The sequence below is a fragment of the Diceros bicornis genome, chromosome 16, assembly GCF_020826845.1.
Source record: "Diceros bicornis minor isolate mBicDic1 chromosome 16, mDicBic1.mat.cur, whole genome shotgun sequence".
NCBI classification, from domain to species: Eukaryota; Metazoa; Chordata; class Mammalia; order Perissodactyla; family Rhinocerotidae; genus Diceros; species Diceros bicornis.
The window spans coordinates 27,668,055-27,690,747 of NC_080755.1; the positions used below are offsets into that span (position 1 = coordinate 27,668,055).

Sequence of the window (22,693 nt, forward strand, 5' to 3'; positions counted from 1 at the left end):
ATTAAGAAAAACAGCCTAATCTTAGTAAGAAGTATGAGCTTTGTAGTATTTTAACCTGTCCTAATCCCCTCTCACCAGGTGCATGGTAGCCTTGAATAATAATGTTCCACATTTGTGGAGAAAACCAGCAGTCAGGCAGCAACCAGAGGGAGTAGAACAGGGCTGAAATCCTTTCAAAGCCTTATTCTCAGAGAACTGTCATGATTTGACCCGTCTGGTGGTCTTGAGGAAGACTCCACTTGCTAGGGTGTCTGTATTTGACTTGATTCAGAGCTCACTCAGTACAAAAAGTCTCCCTAGAAAAGTTTTTCCCCAGGCATGATTGTCAAAAAAAATTACAGGCAATTGATTAACTTTGTGGCCACCTAGGACAGTGGATAACAACCGGCACAATATAGAGACTAACCAACAAACTTTAAAAGAAAAGCTTTTGAGGAGAATGAGGTGTTCACAGTGGCTTTGGAAAACTCCAACATATTCCTGGGAATCTAGAAGGCTTCAAATGCAGAGATGTGTGAAAGCCCAGGGCTGTTCACAGGCTCTGAAAATACCTGAGAAGCCCTTTAAGTCCTCACCTTTGGCAATCTGGAGGCTCTAGGAAAGCAGGAAGTGAGAACTAAGGCAGAGCTGATAACTGCTAAGATGAGTGTAGAGGATGTGCCTAAATAGTACACAAAGCCCCTTGGCATAGACAGGGAGATTTATTGTTTCCAGACTTTTAAGGATCATTTTACAATCACTTAACAGATCATTAAGATAACTGAGAAGAGACTTCAGTGGTTACACACAAAAAAGAAAAGACTTTAAACAATTCATTCAGAAAGGTCACTACACAAACAAGTAACAACTCCAGCAAACAGCAACAGGAACAAACCCTGCGGAGGAGTATGTTATAAAAATGAAATACAAGTAGTACTAAATATGTTCAACTTACCAAAAGAAATACTAAATGTATTTTTCTTAGAAGAATTATGACCACTAATTAAAGGAATATGTGAATTGATGTCATAACCTTAAGATGAGAAATTCAATGAATTATAAGGTAATTTAATAAATTTCCCAGATAATTGGACATTAGACTTCACTTCTAACCCAAATGAAAATAGGTTTCTTATAAATTTTTGTTTCAAGAAGGCTTTGAAATATTTTCCAGAATTGTTCTTCAGAAACTGTCAAATTACTTTGCCAAGTGATGTGTAAGCTTTCTTACCCACTCATTATTACTATTGCTTGGGAAATAATCATGAAAAAACTATTTAATCAAGCTTTTTAGGTAGTCAGCATATTTTGCATGTAATCCTCAGGTAAAGGTGTAACTAAGTCATTGAGACAATGAGACACATCCAGCTTGACATGATTACAGGGTATATTCTATGGCTTCAGTTTTGCTGGATTTATTTTTTCCTTAAAGTGCAACATTTATTTTAGATTTGTATTAGGACATTTAAGGTTTTTGAATGAGAAAATATCTTTGTAAAATATCCTAATTTTTAATGTAGTTCTCAATCATAAACATCATCTAGAAGTCTGAATTTTTCACCCAGGAAGAGTTGAAGTTCCTTTTGCAAAACCAATTAATAGGGAGTGAGGAGTTTTCAGAAAAACCTTGATCATCCATTTACAAATCTGAGAGCACATATGAGTATTTCATGGTTTGAACTAATTCGATGAATAATTTTAACAACTTCATGAAGTACTTCTCTTAAAATCCCTGAATCTCTGTTTGCAATGGCTTCTCTACGAATACAACAGTGGGTGCATTTGCCTTCCTTGGCAATTGTTTGAATATATGTACAAACTATTTTCTTTCAGCTAGCTATAGCATTAGCATCATCAGTGCTTAACCACAAACAGATTCCAGAATCTGCTGCTGTTTCTCAAGAAGTCATCAATAAGTTTAAATTTTTTTTATTTGTACACATTAGCAAAGAATTCACAGTATGAATGAATTCATCAGTTTGCAGTGAATTATAACAATTTTTTATACCAGAAATAATAATTACTTCTTTACATATTTGGTCATCTCTATAAGTAAAAGATGAATTATATTTGACATAGTCATTTAATGAATCATTTTGTTTTTTATGTCCCTGAATCTCCCTGTCACCATTTCTTTGTTGGCAGGCTTGATAAATATCCTGTTAACTGCTTCAGCAGATTCGGGTTCTGAAATTAATTGTAATGTTAAAAACATAATTCTGAAGTCTTAGCATTTTCATTCTATGTTACTCTTCACTTAGACTTGAGTATCCTTCTATTTATTTTAAAATTTTGATAGGCTTTGTAAGATATTTTTTGTGCTTCAACATATTTACTGGTGGATTATTTAATAATTGTGACCATTGTGACCAATCCTAGAAACCATAAGAAAATAGATTTGTTTTCTTCACCAGTTCAAATAATCCAAAATTCAAATAAATTTGAATTATTCCCACACTAATGTTTTTCTTTGTTGCTTGTGCTTTGGCAACATTAGTAAAGGGTTTTTAGGCAATACTTGAATTTGGTCTTCATACCTATCTAAAGACATGTAACTGATTCCATCACATTCTTCACTAGTATCTTTACCTCTACACATAAAAATCCTTATTTTTAACCACTTATCTATGATTGGGCCTATAAAAGTGCAAAAATCAGAAACAGGCCCAAAACCACTTTCTAACTTACTTTCCAGATCAGATGTGGTAGCTCTAACACGTAAAATTATACATATTTTATATACTAAACAATTGTCAGTCTTTAAAAGTGAATTTTCCAATGTGTTTTCCAATAGAAAGAATAAAAGATAAACTTGAAAATTCAGTGCCTGAGGGTCAAAATTAATGATCTGTGCCAGCATGTCACTGATAGGTGTTTGGTGGAAGGCTCTAAATGCAGCTCTGAAACATTCATGAGCACATCTTAAGTACTACATGTGTAATTCTTGCAATCTGCCATTTTTACATAACTACTATTACTCTAGCCCTACCCTAAGATATAAAATCCATGGAATCACTGGTATTATGTGCTAATTGCTTACCTAATATAAGTGATAATAAATACATAACTTTGAAAATGTGAATTATTGGAATATATAAAATCATGTAGTATGTCATGAATAGTAATCTTTGCAAGTAAAATAAAAGAAGAAATTTGAATGGCTAATAAAAAAGAAGACTGGAGTTACTTCACTACCAGGCAGGAAAATGAAAATTAACGCAACATGTCTTCACCCAACAATTAGGTTGGTATAATTTAAAAATAGCTACAGTGCTGGGGAAAAAGAGAGAAATTAGACATTTGTATTGCTCCTAATATACACACACATCTGCACAAATATACATATAAAACTTTTTGGGAAGTATTCAATAATATCTATCTTGGAAAATACACTTAGTCCTAACCCCAAAATCCAACTTTTGAGAATCTATCACATACAAAGAACCAGTACATAAAAACAACACGTATAAAATTATTCATTTTAACATTGTCGGTAGTAGTTAATATCTGTGTTCAATCTGAATTTATTCAAAAGGTAAATAATTGAATAAGTTGTAGTTGAGATGAATAAAGTGTAATGACTTAGTAAACCTTCACTGCAACTTCCTTCTAATGCGCTTTTCTGTGCATCAGAGCCCAAGAAAGAAAAAGAACAGAAAGGCGGCAGGAAGGAAAGTGCAGTTTCTAGTATCATTTGCTGAAAGGGTTTAGGATGAAAATGAGTTTCAACCAATAGGAGATGTAGGTATGCTTATTATGAAAAGTGGAATTGAAGTAAAAGGTATCTTCCTGATCTTTGGTTGCTTTTGTTTAATTTAGTTTTGTTTGTTTTCTCTGTACTGGCAAGTAAGGTCGTGGAGATGTGAATATTGCATAGTTGAGATTTAGTGTCCATCCACCAGCTGTGGGTGTTGAAGCACTGTTGGTATCAGGAGCAGTGGCTACAGCTTCCAGACTCCAGCTTCTTGACCCTTGGAGCAGGGATATGCTCAACACAGGTGTTCTTGAACTCAAGAGGTCCAAGGGAAGCCTCAGATGTGGTAGCTCCTATATTGGTCAATCTGGGAGACATTCCTCGAAATTCAGCCCAGAGGTCTCTCTGACAGCTTTGCAAACTCACTGAAAGCTCTAAATACTTTTCTGCCTGAAACAGAGAGAGTCCTGCTTTCTGCACTGTACCCTGGCTGATTTGATGGCAATTCACAGTGTGTAATATTTGTGCTATTAAAAAAGTGCATTAGATTTACATCTAATAACCTTGAAGAATATCCACAGTGTATTTTTAAGCAAAACAGGAAGTTTACTAAATGTGTATGTAAGACAAACTCTTTTTTATAAAAATCAAATAATAAAACATATCATATATATACACATAATCTAGCATATATTTACAGAAGCTTAGAAAAACGTGCAAGATGACACATTCTGCTGGTAACATAGGCTACTTCATGGGGGATCAGAAATGGGGAGAAAATAGGCGATAAAATTAATAGCTAAATCCGTGTATCTTTTTATTTTATATCATTGCTCTCAGCGAACATGTTACTTAATAACATTTAAAAGGAATTTATTTGAAGTTAAGAAAGGCAGTACTTAGTCTACACATTGTTACATTACAAATTGGGTCAATCATTAAAACAGAAATTACTCAGGATAGTTGTGAATATAATGATATGAAAACATCAAGGTGGGAAAATATGGTCTGCACAACTCCATCACTAAAGAGAAAACCTACACAATATTTTAAATAATCAGTTATTTAGTAATATAAGAGATTCACAGTTAGCAATGCTTTAAATGTGGTATGTTCTTAATATATGTATATTGAATGGAAGATTAAATTTGAATACAAAATGTCAATACATACTTTAAATTACTAAAATGATATAAAGAAAACATGTTTTTCTAAATTATATGAAGCCCCTTATATATATATTCTCCTTTACTCAACACTTTAACAAATAAATCTCTCTTGTAGATTAATAACATATTAAATTAAAACATCTAGTTTTTCAGATAAGAAAACTGAATCTCAAAAAGTTGTGATGTAGAAGTCACAAATAGAATGTGGAGGAGAAATCTGAGTCCTACTCTCTATGATAGCCTCTAAAACAACATTCTAAATAAACTGCTTTAAAAACCCTCAACCTCATTAGTCATCAGAAAAATGCAAATGTAAAACCATAGTGGAATAAATCCTCCAAAAGAACTATAATTAAAAATAAATAAAAGACTATATCAGATGATGTATTATCTGAGGCTGGAATTCTCATACATGATGCTCTGAGTAGAAAAATGTATAACCATTTTGGAAAACTTTCTTTGACATTATCTACTAAAACTGAAAATATGCATTTTTTGGCCCAGCAATTCCCAACATAAATGAATACATAATTTCAATGCATATTTCAAGTGTCTTGGTTGGAAAAACTGGAAGGACTGAATTGTCATAAACTGGAAAAGGGAAGATTACAGGTTATAGAGAGGTTGAATATCTGAAGTTCAATTTTGGAAAAGTTAAGTCTGAGATACCCACTAGACATCTAAGTGGAGATTGAGTTGGCAGTTAGATATATAAAGCTTATTATAAAAGACTAAGCACTGGGATTCTCAAATGTTTGGAATTTGGGGAGATACAGAGACATAGAGATATATTCCTTCACTTCCTTTCCAGTGAGGGAAACTGAGAACAAGCATCCAGAAAAGAAAGAAGAAACAAGAATAGTGTGTGTTCTTAAAACCAAGAGAAAACTGGTTCTAGAGATAAGGGACAATCAACTGGGTTAACTGCTACATGTAAGTTAATTAAGATATGGACAGAGAAACAATGATTAGATTTAGCAATGTGGAAATCACTGTTGACCTAAATCAGAGATACTTTGATTGAAGGGTGAGGGCAAAAAAAGAAAATTGAAACATGTTTAAGAAAGGATGGGAGATATTATGACCAAATGAGATTTATTCCAATAATTCAAGGTTCAACATTAGGAAATCCATCAATATAATTCACTATACTTATAGATATGAGAAAATATTACATGAACATTTCCCTAGACGCAGAAAAGACTCTTGACAAAATTTGACACCTATTTCCAATTTTAAAAAATATTCAATAAATTGAAATTAATAAATACATTCTTAACATGATAAAATACATATTGAATCTTAAAGCTAGCCTCTTACTTAAGAAAAAAAACTAGCAGCGATCTCATTAAGAGCAGGACATACCAAGGATGCTAAAGATCTCTACAACCATTTAACATTGTCCTGGATGTATTAACCAATGTAATCAGATAAGAGATAAAAATTAAAAGGCATAAGAAATAATGAAGGAATAATAATATCTCTATTTGTAAGTGAAATAATAGCATCCCTGGAAAATCCAAGATAAACAATGATAAAACTGCCATAAATAATTTTAAAATCAGTAACTTAGTACAATATGAATTAGCATTACTGACTTCATACACCCAAACAATCAGTTACGAGAAATAATGAAAGAGAAAATCCCCAATTACAAGTGTTAATAACATAATTTAACTAGTTAGGAATAAACTTTTCAAAAATATGGAAACCTTATATGAGGAAATCTTTTAAAAATACTCTTAAAAGACACAAAAGGAGAAATGAACAAATTAGAATGGTATCATCTTATTGGCTTAAAATAATACATATTTGTTATCTCATGGTTCTGGATGTCAGAACGCTAGTGGGCTAGGTAAGTACTCCGCTTAGGGTCTCACAAGCTGAAATGAAGGTTTCAACTGGCCTGGGCTCTTATGCAGAGCCTCTAGGGTATAAAACCACTGCTAATCTCATTAAAGTTGTAGGTAGAATTCATTTTCCTTTCACAGTTTTTAAGTGGCCCCCTCCATTTTTAAGTCAGCAATGGCTTCTCATGCTTTGTGTCTCTCTCACTCTACCTTCTGCTATCTCTCTCTGACTTTTTCTGCCCTCAGCCAAGAGTAAGAATAATCTCCTGTCATTCTCAGTTCCACCCTCTGGAATATCATTTTACCCTCCGGACTCTGGGTTCCACCTTCTGGGCTCTTGGTTTAACCATCTGATTCAGCCTTCTTTTTTCATGAAAGGTACCAAATGTTTGCAGCTGGACAGTTTTATCAAGCTGCTTCCACCAGCAGAATCATGGGGATTCAACAGCCTTCTTTTACTTGATACTCTCTCTGCCTCTTTCAGTTCAGATGGTAGTGTTTTTGCTGATACAATATTCTCAAGAACATTGTGGGTCTCCCAGGTATGCCAGGGATTCATTCATATCTATATCTATATCTATATCTATATCTATATCCATATATCTACACACATACACACACACATATACAGGCATACCTAGGAGATATTGCGGGTTTGCTTCCAGACCACTGCAATGATGTGAATATCACAATAAAGAGAGTCACACAAATTTTTTGGTTTCCCAGTGAATATAACAGTTATGTTTACACTATACTGTAGTCTATTAAGTGTGCAATAACACTTTATCTTTTAAAGAATACCACTGGAAGTAACCAATATTTAAAGTACTTAACACACAGGAATGTCTCTAAGAGCAGATTGTGGAATACAAGAAATCCATTGGACAATATAGAAAGATAATATTTACAAAATCATAATGGATAGTTTCATCTAAAAGTTAATCATAAGACACCAAATGCATACAAGATAATAGCGATTTTAAGTCTGTGCTATTTATTGCAATGGGAGTAACTTTTCTTAGCTCTCCATTTCACTCACGTCAATTATAAAATTTCCAAAATCTATCTCTTTTACAATATATATATAATGTTTGCTTAAGAGAAAATCAAGGAATTTTTATTCTAAGGAATAAGTAAATTAAATCACAAATGACATTAAGGGAAAAAAACTCTGGATTTAAAACAATGTAAACACCAAGAGTCATTATGTAGTTTTGGTTATGTTTAAAGTGATATTCAAAAATTTTTTTAGATTCAAAGAAACAATGCTAACATTAACAATATTTAATGCTATAATATTAGGTAAAGAGTAAGAATAGCATAAATTCAGATATTAAATTGACAACTAGTTGCCATACAAGTTCCATAGACAATAACTCTAGAGGATTAATGAGATGAAAGGCAAGAAATTCAACTAATGGAAATATTGTCATTAAAAAAGTGAATTGAGGGGCCAGCCCGGTGGCGCAAGTGGTCAAGTGCGCGCATTCTGCTGTGGCAGCCCCGGGTTCCCAGGTTCGGATCCCGGGCACGCACCGACGCACCGCTTGGCAAGCCATGCTGTGGCAGCATCCCATATAAAGTAGAGGAAGATGGGCATGGATGTCAGCCCAAGGACAGTCTTCCTCAGCAAAAAAAAAAAACAAGAGGAGGATTGGCAGATGTTAGCTCAGGGCCGATCTTCCTCACACACACACAAAAAAAAGTGAATTGAAAAAGGCAAAATTAAGATTTAAGAATTGTGGAAAACGTGAAAATGCAGGCAAATCATTTAAGCCTTATCAAAAATATAAGGCATATGATTCTTACTTGAGCTTCTAAGACTATACCATAATTCAACTTTCATTATTTTTCCATCACAATATTATTTTGTTAAAATGAGCAGTTATGCTATGCTTAAAAGTTTTAGAAATATTTTTCATAGCTTTGTTTATAATACTCAAAAATTGAAAACTTCATAAATGTCCAATAACAAAGGTCTAAGGAACTCTCAATCATTAAAATTACATTGTAAAATATAAGATAATTTTGAAATAAGTTTTTATATAAGGAGAAACACGTTATTGATTTTTGTATGCATATGATAATATACTTTTTAAATATATTATAAGGCCTGTTTACATACAACAAAATATTAAGAGTGACTACATCTGGACAGTGAGATCATGGATCAAAAGTTTCTTCTATTTACACGAGTATATTTTAAACTTTGAGGAATGAACATTAAAGAATTTGTGCCATTCAAAAAAGGCCTTAAAATAATTTTAGAAAATGGTTTGTGTAATGAATCCCACCAGATTTTCTGAGGGTCATAAGGAGGAAAATAGGATCTATTAGCAGCAATTGTAGGGTTGTGTGGTGGTGAGAGCCTGACTGGAAATAATCTGAAGTGGGAATGCAAGGAGAGAAATCAGAGACAGTGAATATAGAAAATCCTTTCAAGGGATTTTGCTGCAAAGTGTAACAGGAAATGCAACTGTACTCTTAGGGAAGGTTTAAAAACAAAATAAAAAACATTAAATATTCAAAACAGAGAAGTGAAAAGTAAAAAGAAATAGAATAAGCCTAAAGAAACAAGAAAACTATAACTATAAAAGCATATATTAACATTTTAGAAGATGGAAAATTGTAGAATTATTAAATCCAAGAACCATCTCTATTTTTTTTAATTCAATTTTTAAAAATCTGAAAATCTAATTTAAAAAGTGAAAAATACATATACAATTAGAAATAAGAGATAAGCAATAATATGAGAGCATTTTATATCTTTTATGATAATACATTTGAAAATCTTAATACATTTGGATTATTTCTAGGGCCATTAAAAATTACAAATTAACCTCAAGAGTCAGAAATATACAGCCTGATAAACCTAATCATGTGATAAAATAAAACTACCCATGAAAAATAAAACAATAATTCAAATAAAAAAAAGAAAAACACCAGAGTTATATTTTCACCGAAGTGTTTTATCAAACTTTCAACAAAAAGTTATTTAAATCTATATTAATTCTCCAGGTAATAAGAAAGGAAGAAAAGCTTCACAATTCATTTTTATAAAGCTAGCACAATCCTGATAAGAAAATCTATCAAATACAGCACAAATTAAGAACACTGGAATACAAACTTATGAATATGGATATAAAATCAAATAAAATACTTGCAAATCAAACTTAGCAGTAAATTAAAAGAACAATAAACCATAACCAGAGTTTATCCCAAGAATTTAAAAATGGTTTAATACTGAAATGACGGTATAATACATCATTTCAATAGGTCAAATGAGAAACTCTTTAAAATCATCTTCATACTTACTGACAAAGCACTTTGTATAAGTCAATATCTATTCCTAATAGACTATATAACCTGAGTTTATTTAAAAAATCTTTAACATTATAATGAGCATATATTTGAAATCAACATTTAAATAACCTTAAGCACTTTTTAAAAATAAGAAATGAAATAAAGCCAATTTCATAGATGTTACTTAATATTTTATAGATATGCCACACACTAAAATACATGCATTAGAGATTGAAATCATATGATAAAAAATTAGCAATATATACTTTTATATATCATATTACACATAAATATTGTACAAAAAGACAATATCAAAAAATTCTCGAGCCGGCCTGTGGCTTAGCAGTTAAGTGCACGCACTCCGCTACTGGCGGCCCGGGTTCGGATCCCGGGCGCGCACCGACCCACTGCTTCTCCGGCCATGCTGAGGCCACGTCCCACATACAGCAACTAGAAGGATGTGCAACTATGACGTACAACTATCTACTGGGGCTTTGGGGAAAAAAAAAGGAGGAGGATTGGCAATAGACGTTAGCTCAGAGCCGGTCTTCCTCAGCAAAAAGAGGAGGATTAGCATGGATGTTAGCTCAGGGCTGATCTTTGTCACAAAAAAAAAAAAAAAATTTCTCTGTGTCCATGAGAAAATCACTCAGCCTCTTTAGACTGTTTTCCTATTTGGTAGATTGAAAATATTAGTAATAATTACTGGCTTTACCTATTTTTAAGAAACAAATTGCTCAATTTAAAAGATTCTGAGGTAAAAATATGAACCAAGGGGCATGCCTGGAGGCATAGCAGTTAAGTTTGCAGGCTCTACTTCTGTGGCCCAGGGTTTGCAGGTTCAGATCCCAGGTGCAGACCTACGCACCGCTTATCAAGCCATGCTGTGGCAGGCATCCCACATATAAAGTAGAGGAAGATGGGCACAGATGTTAGCCCAGGGCCAATCTTCCTCAGCAAAAAAGAGGAGGATTGGCAACAGATGTTAGCTCAGGGCTAACCTTCCTCAAAAAAAAAAAAAAAGATGAATCACAAGGCATAGCTCGATGGGTGTTTTGTGGTATTTGGATTTATATTATATAGTGTATAGACCAATAAGTTAGTAATAAATATTAAATTTCCATAGCAAAAACAACATCCAAAAAATATGAAAACATCAGTATATATACAAAAGGAATTCACCTATTTATAACTTTTACCTGCAAACTGAATTACAAAAAATAATTTTGTGTGCCCGTCATTGTTCAATAAAATATGAAAATCACAAAGGATTTCTAAATCTTTAAAAGTCATTTTTTATTATCTTAATAAATGACTGAATAAAATGAAATGTAGATGACTGTCTTTTTATATCACAAGAAACTAAGAGTTGCAGATAATAAAATTATATTCTAAAAAAAATTTCCTGAACTATGGGAGAAGTAGACTTCAAAGAAAACATGGGAAAAGAATTTACAGAAAATCTTTACTTTTACATTTAAAAAGAAGTTGATCTTGACAACATTTTTAAAGTACTTAACCAATTTCAAGATATTTTCTGGTTTACAAAAACCAGTGTAGAAATGAGAAGGGAAAAATGTGTTTTCATCGATACAATGACAACACAAATTAGAGAAAAGTGTATGTTAATGAAGTAAATACTCTAAATTGGAAGCACGATATGCCTTGAAATTTTAAAAAATCAGTTAGGTTGTATGTGCAATTAGGCAGCACAAATCTTTTATTTTTCTCTTGAACTAGAAGTTTCAATTGCATACCAAAAAATAATGCACGGAAATGATGCACATCATTGCTTTTAATTGAGTGCTTAATATGCGCTCTTTGAAAATCTAGCTTAAAGGGTTTTATAATGAGCAAAATACAGAAAAAATAATATATCTAAACTTCATCATGTTCTCATCTCCCTAGAAAGTATGACAGTCCCTAAATGATTTCTATAATTGAAAAATATTACTAACCTTATAAATACATTCACAAAATCTCATCAAAAATAACATTTTGTTATGGAGGGCCAGACTTGCCATTTTAGAGATAATCAAAGAAATAAAAAGTGATTGTAGGTTTAGTGAATGAATTTTCCCTCCTTGAAAATATTTTATTAGCAGTGATATTTTTATAGATGCCAACATTCAGGCACAACTATTTGAAAACACTACGTAATTTTAACTATAAACACTATATAATTTAAAAAATTTTTATCAGTTGTGCCATCAGTTCCCTGATGCTTATAGTAGTGCCTGGAAAGAAAGTATACGTAGGAAAACTACATGCATTCTTTTAAATCATCAAGGATTATTGCATATCTACACTCTACACTCCACTTCACCAAGTTCTTTCCAAGCTCACGAGGTGAAGAGGTTTTTTCCCCCAATTTATTCCTCCTTTCTTCCTTTCTTTCCTCCTTCCCTCCTTCCTTCCTTCCTTTTTTTCTTTCACTTGTTCATTGGTTAACTCACTCATTTGAGAAGCCGAATATGGCAGCTTTTTTTGAGTGCCTCATATGGCATTTTATTGAGTGCCCAATATGGGACAGGCACAGTGCAAGTTATGCAGAGAAAACAAAAATCACAATGCATCTCCTGCTCTTACAGTATAAAAAGAAGTAGACAAGTAATCATTGATTTCAATAGGGTGTTATAAGTACCAGTATGGAGGTAAACACAGACTGCAATTAGAGGTCAAAGCAGACAAAAGAAAGTGAAGAGATGGTTTTACCAAGAATTTTCCTCCTTTCAAGTTGAAGCTTAAAATGAGAGGATTCAGCCAGACAATGGTAGGATTGAGGGGATGAGCAGAGTAGAACACTGACATTACAATCAGAGCAAACAGTATTTATGAAAAGCTGAAAGAAAGCAAGCTCATGGCACGTTCTGGGGTCTTGCAGTTTTTCCAAGTAGCTAGAGAACAGAGTCAGAGGGAAAGGGGTAGCAAGAGAGAAGCTGGAGAGAGAAACAAGCGCAAATTGCAGAGAGACTTATATTACTATCTATTTAAAATCAGTTTCTTCCAACTCATAGATCCCAACTCCTGCCTTCTGGCACTTCAGCTCAGCGTGTTTTAGTTTAATGTTTGCAGCCTTGCCTATTTCTGGATTCTTCTACACTGCCTACACCGTGATGTTAAGTCACTCTCATATTAAGTCAGGTGCATATTCCCTATATTGCATGAATGAGCGAGAACAAAATAAAGACATTCTTAGGTAAAAAAAATTTTGAGAATCCTAAAAGATATACTTTAGTAATAAGAAATAAAATAATGCCAATTAGGAAAGTCTAATATACCGAATGAGTTGTGCACAAAATGTTAAACTAGGAATAAACATAATCAAACATTTATTGTGTAAATTAATGACATAATCTTAATACAGGGATTAAGTAAGATAGGCATAACATGATGGAAAATAGAATATATGCAGGAAAGAATCATTAAGTCCTTAAACTATTCAGGAAGAAGTTAAAGATGTTGATTTTGCTGCACTTCTAGTAAGTGAAATACACATTCCAAAAATTCTAATAATTTATAACTTAAAAACTTATCAATAAAATATATCATAAGAAAAACTCAATTCTAAACTTAGTTTCATCTAAACACACGGCTTCAAATTATATGAAGCAAAAATATGGAAAGAAAAAATGGAAAAAAATAAAGAAATTCATTATCATACTGAGATATTTTAATACAGCTCTTACAGTAATTGACAAATCAGTCAGAAAATAAATTAGAAATATAAAAGATTTAAATAACACTATTAGCACAGCTAACAAAATGAAATCTATTTAGAATTGTATCCCACTATCAGAGAAAACATTTTTCCCAAATAAAATATTTATGCAAATTACCCATACAGTAGGACACAAATTAAGCCTTAACAAATTTTAAATAATATCTACTATATAGACTACCTTTATGAACAAATAAGAATTACATTAAAAAACAATTTTTAAGAAATAATTTTAAAATTCAGTGGAGATATAAGGGTTAATTTGTCCAAGACTGATCACAGGCTGATTTGGCAGAGAGAGCTTGCCTTCTACAAAGTTCCAAGGAAATTGGTTAAGTTCCAATTTAGAAAAACTACCCAAATAAATGGAGAGAGAGATCATGTTTACATTTAGGGATCCCCATCATAAAGATTTCATTTCCTGATCATATAATCCATAACGACTCCAATGAATGTGACTCCAATCATAACTCCAATAAAATTTCTGAAGGAAATGAACAAGATAATACTGAATATGGAAGGGCAAAGGTCAAGAATAGCCTAAGACGCATAAGGAAATATAAGACTGGGGACTCATCATAATAGATAATCAAAACTCCTTAGTATAGAAGTTTAGTAACATAGACATGAAGTATCAAGGTAAAGATGGTTAAGCAGACAAATTAAAAAGAGAACGGAAAGAGAGATCCACACAAATATGGAACCCTCATATGTGACAGAGAAGGCTCTGAACATTAATATACAAACAAATACAATAAATTATATTGTAACACTTTGTTTTCTACATAAGAAAAGAATGTAATTGGAACCTCACTTCACACCATACCCGTATATGAATTTCCTATTGATTATGTTTCACATCTGGCAAGTGAAATATGCTTTCCTAAAATTCTAGAGAGTTTACTACTTCCAAACTTGTAAATAAAAGATAGAACGAGAAAAAAAACTCAATTTCAAATATTTTTAACATAGTTTCATCTAAAAGCAGTGTATAAATATGAGAAGCAAAATTTCAAAGCACTTAGAATAAAATACCAAAGAATATTTTTTTGACTTTGAGGTAAAAAAAATTTCTTAAGTTCAGAAAAGCTCCAAGCTCAAAGGAAAATATTTATAACTTTCACCACATTAAAATTTAAGTTTCTCAATTCACCAGAAGTTACTATACAGAAATGAAAGAAGATTGGGTGAAAATATTTTTAACATACATAACTTTAAAATATGTGGTATCTATAACATACAACAAATTCTTACAAATCAATAAAAAAAATAATCACTCAACTTATAGAGGAAAAATAATGAGTAGGCTTTTCATGGAAAAGAAAATACAAATGATCCCCCAAAAGCCATTAAAATATGCTGAGTTTCACTAATAATTATGGAATAACTTAAAAAAACATAATGAGATATAAAGAGACATAAAGTGGCAAAAAAAAAGCACATGTAGTTTTAACTCTAGGTAGGAATGCAAATTGATACAGTAATGTGTATATTATTGCCTTTTACTATACTATTATTTCTTTTTACCATTTTATTATTTCCTTTTACTATAGTAAATGAGATGTGGCAGAAGAGGAAGGCAGGAAAGATGAGTCATAAGGTAAAGTCCGAGAGGACTCAACCCACCATTCCTAGTTTAAAGATGAAGGGAACCACCAGCCAGGGAATGCAGGCAGCCTCTAAAAACTGAGAACGATCCCAGGCTGACAGCCACCGAGGAAATAAGGACCTCAGTTCTAAAACTCAGGAACTAAATCTTGCCAAAACTGACTAAGTCTGAAATCAGATTCACCCTGGAGCCTCCAGAAAGAAATGCAGGGTTGCTGATACCTTGATTTCATTCTTGGAAGACCAGGGGCAGAGGAACAAGCTGAGTCATGAGCCAGAGAAACTCGGAGATAATAAATTCGTGCTGTTTTAAGCTGCTAAAATTCTGGTAACTTGTTACGAGCAATAGAAAACCAATATAGACAAAGAATTGGATAACTGCTATTTAAATATTGTCAGAGAATACATTTTAATAGCCATGGCTCAAAACTAAAATCAGTATTTTTAAAATTTTTAAATATGAAAACTCACCGTTTTTGATAACGAAGATAATTCATTTGTTGATGTCTTTGTTTCCTTCAATACTTCGGTCACTGCCTCTTCATTCTCCTCAATAGTAAAATTAACATTTTGTATTGATGAAGAGTAGTGAATACGTAGATTGTTAAGTTTATCTAACTCTTTCCTAAGAAAAAAAAAATAGTTGCTTTTATCCGTATTGAAAGCAAAATTATATTTAAATTAGCTTCTGATTTACATTAACAATGTAAATCAATGGAATTTATCTATTCCTAAAATTTCTCTCGTCCCAAAGCAACTCCTGAAAAGCACCACTTAGATATCAAGAAGTAAATAGAGAGAAAAAAATTCACCAGTAGTATTCATGTTTCCAATGGAAAGGAATTGAGAGAAAAGTGATTTGTAAATTATTTAAAATAAATCACTTTTTGATTTGATTTCAGGTGAGAGACCTAAGCACCTATGATTCAGAAGTTGGGTCGTACAGGGATAGAGAGGCAAGAAAAATAGGAGAGAAGAAGATGTAGAAGTGAAAAGACCACATATTATTAAAGCCCTGGTCTACTGTTTTGTCTCGCTCACAATCTTAGAGGTAAAATGGGGAAAAGTGCAGCTTAGGAAAACAAGGGGCTTATTTATTTATTTATTTTTTTGGTGAGGAGATCAGCCCTGTGCTAACATCTGCCAATCCTCCTGTTTTTTTGCTAAGGAAGACCGGCCCTGGGCTAATATCCATACCCATCTTCCTCCACTTTACATGGGACGCCGCCACAGCATGGTTTGCCAAGCAGCGCGTTGGTGCGAGCCCGAGATCCCAATTGGCGAACCCTGGGCTGTTGCAGCGGAGTGCGCGCACTTAACCGCTTGCGCCCACGGGCCAGCCCCACAAGGGGCTTATTTAAAGAGAAGCAATTGCCCAGGAGTTCTTTGTTTCTATGTGACTTTCTGGAAAGAAGACCAGTGCTAATCTGTAAACCACATAAGCCTTTATCTTACCTGGTACTTAGAAAACAAATTCCAAATATAAGTCTCTTTAGACAATGGTGTTATGGTTTAATACATGAAAAAAGTACAGTGAGAAAATGACAAAATTATCATTTTCATAAAATATCAGCAAGTAATACAGATAACTGCAACTTTTTTTAAGACACCATAAACAAAACAACAGACTGAGAGATTTAATTGAAACCCATTTAAGAGATCCAAGATCTCTTAAATAAAATCCTACAAACCAATATCAAATAGAAAAACTACCCAATAGACAAATGAGCAGGGAAAATAAACAAAAATTCACAAGAAAATAAATGCCAATGGCCAATAAGTATAGGGTGTGCTTATTGAATTGGCCCAGGTTCTCATGCTCTAAACCTGATTTTAGGAGTAGAGTCAAATGAAACTGAAAGATACAACCTCACTACAGCAAAACCTGATGCAATTAAAAAAATAAAAAGATGTAGACAGATATACCACCAAAGTGGACTATTTTACCACACTTTTCTCAATATTTGACAGGAAAAAGTAGTAAAAATCAGTAATGATATGAAACAGTGCGTCTCAAACATCACCTTGGGATCTTTTAAAAGTGCAGATTCATATTCAATAGGTCTGAATTGAGCCTGAGATTCTGCATTTTGAACAAGAACCCAGGTAATGCTGATGTTGTTGGTCCACAGACCATACTTGAAATAGCAAGGATATACAAAGATTAACCTCCATTATTAGTAAACTTGACCTAATGAAACAGTAAAGAACAATATATTCAATTAGTCAAGTATTTACACAAGGAGTATTTTCAAGTATGCAAGGAATATTTTTTAAAAAAACCCATGTCACTGAGCCAAAAATTAAGATTCAACAATTTCCAATGGGTTGAAATTACATAATATTCCCTGACCAAAATACAAGTCAGCTGGAAAGCAATAATACAAAGATAATTAGAAAATTAGAAATTCATCATGGAAATTTGAAAATATATTCCTTAATAACCCATAGGTCAAAAAAGGAATCATGATGAAATTTGCAAATATAGGTAACTGAATGACAATGAAGATATAACAAATCAGATGAGTTATAAAAGTGATTTATTTATTAAATAATAGGTAATGTTTAAGCATATGATGAAATAGACATTGGACATGAGGAAATATAAACATCTTAATAAATGGATATTATCTAGATCATAAGATTGTGTATAAATTTTGTGTTCTTCATGTTGCTTGATTGATTCTAGCTCCATAATGAATATGATTTATTCATTTACTTGATTCTAACTCCATAATGAATATGAGTTTTTCTATACTAAATCACTGATCAATTTGAATAAATAAGAATATTATTATGTCACAAAGAACCATAAAGAATTTAAAGCCAATAAGAGGAATTAGAAGAATACAGTAGTCCCCCCCTTATCCACAGGGGATACATGTTCCAAGACCCCCAGTGGATGCCTGAAACTACAGATGGTACCGAACCCTATATATACTATGTTTTTTCCTATACATACATACCTATGATAAAGTTTAATTTATAAATTAGGCACAGTAAGAGATAACAACGATAACAATGCCAACTTCTCTTTGGCCTATCCAAATTGCCAGCAGCACTACTGTTGCACTTTGGGGCCATTATTAAGTAAAATAAGGATTGCTTGAACACAAGCACTGTGATACTGCTACAGTCGATTTGATAACTGAGACGACTACTAAGTGACTAACAAACAGGTAGCATATGCAACCTGGATATGTTGGACAAAGGGGTGATTCACATTCAAGCAGAAGAGAGCAGAACAGGTTGAGATTTTATTATGCTACTCAGAATGGCACGCAATTTAAAACTTATGAATTGTTTATTTCTGGAATTTTCCATTTAATATTTTTGGACCAAGATTGACTGCAGGTAACTGAAACTGTGAAAAGCAAAACCATAGATAAGGGGGGACTAATGTATTATAAAACACAGACACATCAAAAATGTAATAAAAAATACTTCAATTACTAATATGCAAAATATAAGTAGTCTATACATATTTTAAAATATTCTTTTATTAGAAATCAAATAAATCAAATCAAATAAATGCAAGTTAAAATGCAATTAGATGCTAGGTTTATAATTAATGCAAGGCTATATAATTTGTTTTTAATAATATCCCATGCTGCAAAAATATTTTTAGTCATTTTTGCACATAGATAGCATGGATATATATTGTTATACCATATCCATAGGCAATTTGGCAATATGTATGAAGAGCTTTAAAATGACACAGAAAAACAGTGTTTTAGGAATTTCTACACATGTAGATTTACATATGTAAAAGATACATATTTTAATTTATATATAAATTTGGTGATAAGATAAATATGGATAATTTAGATTCCTTTCTCTTTGTCAGAATTTTTTATACAGGAATATAAATTACACTTTTAATTAATATTTTACTTTTAAATGCTATAAGTAATTGTGAAAAATTCCTACTTGTAGGCTTCTATTTTTGTTTTGGAATCACGAATATCTTTTTCCATGTCTTCTCTAAATTTTTTAGCATCCAATTTGGCATTTTTGCAGTTTTCTATAGCTTCTTCAAGTTCTTCATGAACTTTTTTGTATAGTTCCATGACCTAGAAATAAAAAATATTTTCGCTAATATATGCACTTAATGGCTAATTAAAAGAATCAGACACAAGTAAGATCAGAGAAGGGACTTAAACCTAGAGTAGTTTTAATTTAGTTTAAAAGTTCTTTACATTGATTTTCTTCCATGTTTAGTCTATTGCTCAGCACAGCAGAGTTTCAGGTTTCCTTTACCCTGAAAGGCATCAACACTATGGATGTATAAAAGTTATTGAATAAAATAACTTCAATATCCCAGCTAACATGATGAGAATAAAATCACTATCTTTCACCTACAAAAAAACTGCTACTTTTTATTGTTTTTATTGTTCAAATAACACTTTATGGTAGAAAAATCAGAAAACAAAGACAAAAAAAGAAAAGAAATAAAATCACTTGTAATCTTCTCACTCAGGAATAACCAATATTATTTTAATGTAAGGGTGCAAAATATTCCATTTTTATTGTTTTTATTAGTTATCAAATATAATAAATATTCTTCCTTCTCTTTCCAGCTTTCCCTTCTCTGTCAAACTACAGAGAAAGGTGGTTGTAGTGGTTATGGTTGGAACTACAGGTCTGGATGTGCTGTGGAAAGTTGGCACAAGGAGAAGGCACTAGGGAGTGAGCAGTCCTTTCCCCAGGGGGTCAAGTGGTGAATCAATATGAGGCAGTTGCCTCCTGGAAAAAATAATAATTTTCATTAATTCTCAGAATAGCACAGATAGTAGTAACCACTACAAGATTTTCCTTTAGGCCCAGGACTACAGGGGTATACGTTTTGGCAGAGAGTAAGATGTATACCAGGATGATGGGCTAAGCAAACAAAAACTTCAAGAAACAAAATAGAATTCCTAATATCAATAGAATAAAAGCAATAAATAATATCCTGTGTTCAATCTGTCAGCACCTTTAAAAAAGGCAGCCTGCAGGCATTGCAGGGTAGTGGCCTCATGGTCGAAGGCCAGTGTGACATGATATGAGGCAAATTCATCTCCAAGGCAAGCTCTTGGTGTGGGTCAGTGTGGGACTGGTACAGGCATACTTCAGAGACATTGCAGGTTTGGTTTCAGACCACCGCAACAAACTGAATATCGCAATAAGTGATTCGCAGGAATTTTTTGGTTTCCCAGGACACATAAAAGTTATGTTTACGTGATACTGTAGTCTTATTAAGTGTGCAAAAGCATTACGTCTAAAAAAGCAATGTACACACCTTAGTTCAAAAATACTTTATTGCAAAAAACGTAACCATCATCTGAACCTTCAGCAAGTCGTAATATTTTTGCCGGTGGAGGGCCTTGCCTCAATATTTATGGCTGCTGACTGATTAGGGTGGTGGTTACTGAAGGTTGGGGTGGCTGTAGCAATTTCTTAAAATAAGACAACAATGCAGTTTGTTGCATTGACTGACTCTTCCTTTCACAAATACTTTCTCTGTAGTGTGCAATGCTGTTTGATATCATTTTAGCTGCAGTAGAACTTCTTTCAAAATTGGAGTAAATCCTCTCAAACCCTGCCACTGCTTAAACTAAGTTTATGTATTATTCTAAATCTTTTGTTGTCATTTCAACAATCTTCATAGCATCTTCACCAGGAGTAGGTTTCATCTCAAGAAACCACTTTCTTTGCTCATCCACAAGAAGCATCTCCTCATCCATTAAAGATTTATCATGAGATTGCAGCAATTCAGTCACATCTTCAGGCTTGACTTCTAATTCTGGTTCTTTTGCTATTTCTACCACGTCTGCAGTTACTCTTCTACAAAGTCTTGAACCCATCAAAGTCATCATGAGGGTTGAAATCAACATCTTAATGTACATTATAATTAAAATGTCAAGAATTAAAAATAAAGAGAGATTCCTAAAAGCTGCAAGAGAGAAGCAACAAGTTACACACAAAGGAAACCCCATAAGGTTATCAGCTGACTTCTCAGCAAAAATCTTACAGGCTAGAAGGGAGTGGCATGATATATTAAAAGTGCTGAAAGGAAAAAAACTACAGCCAAGAATACTCTATGCAGCAATGTTATCATTTAGAACATAAAGACAAATAGAGTTTTCCAGAGAAACAAAAATTAAAGGATTTCATCACTACTAAACTTGCCTTTCAAGAAATGTTAAATGAACTTACATAAGCGAAAAAGGAAAGACCACAAACAGGAATAAGAAAATTATCAAAGAAAAAATATCGTTGGTAAAGACAAATATACAGTAAAAGTAGTGGATCAATGACCTATAAAGCTAGTATGAAGGTCAAAAGACAAATGTACTAAAATTATATCTATGATAAGAGGTTAAAGGATACACAAATATAAAAGAGGTAAAATATGATATAAAAATGTAAAACCTGAGGGGGGGAGTAAAAGTGTAGGGCTTTTATTAAGAGTTCAAACATAAAAGACCATCAAATTAATATAGACTGCTATTTACATAGGTTATTATATATTAACCTGATATATAGTCCTCAAACCAAAAACTTGTAATAAATACACAAAAAATAAAGAGAAAGGAACCCAAACATAACATTAAAGAAAGCCATCAAATCACAAGGGAGGAGAGCAAGAGAGGAAGAAAGGAACAGAGAAGAACTACAAAAATATTCAGGAAAAAACTAAGAAAATGGCAATAAGTATATACTTATCAATAGTTACTTTAATTGTAAATGGACTAAATGCTCCAATCAAAAGACATAGACTGGCTGAATGGATAAAAACAAGATCCGTATATATGCTGCATACAAGAGACACACTTCAGACCTAAAAACACTCACAAACTAAAAGTGAAAAGATGGAAAAAGATATTCTATGCAAATGGAAATGAAAAGAAATCTGGGGTAGCAATACTTATATCAGACAAAATAGACTTTAAAACAAACACTGTAAGAAGAGACACAAAACGGCAGTACATAATGATAAAGGGAACAATCCAACAAGAAGACATAAAACTTGTAACTACCTATGTGCCCAACATTGGAGCACCTAAATACATACAGCAAATATTAACAAATATAAAAGAAGAAATTGACAGTAACAAAATAATAATAGAGGACTTTAACACCCCACTCACATCAGTGGACAGATCATCCAGACAGAAGATCAATAAGGAAACATTGGCCTTAAATGACACATTAGACCAGATGGACTTAGTAGATATATACAGAACATTCTACCCAATAACTGCAGAATACACATTCTTTTCAAATGCAATGGAAAATTCTCCAGGATAGATCACATCTTAGGCCACAAAAGAAAGCTCAATAAATTTAAGAAAACTGAAATAACATCAAGCATCATTTCTGACCA

At 32.7% G+C, this 22,693-nt stretch overlaps 1 protein-coding gene across 1 annotated transcript in view; it reads right to left on the reverse strand.

Annotated features, from left to right (window-relative positions):
* LOC131415357 (coiled-coil domain-containing protein 178-like) overlaps window positions 1-22,693 on the reverse strand; it is a 112,726-nt gene that overhangs the window by 21,113 nt on the left and 68,920 nt on the right. Inside the window, exons 7-8 of the mRNA XM_058556960.1 lie at window positions 19,255-19,397; window positions 15,796-15,949 (exon numbers count right to left, since the gene is read on the reverse strand). Of these exons, the coding sequence (XP_058412943.1) occupies window positions 15,796-15,949; window positions 19,255-19,397 (297 nt within the window). The remainder of the gene's footprint in view (window positions 1-15,795; window positions 15,950-19,254; window positions 19,398-22,693) is intronic.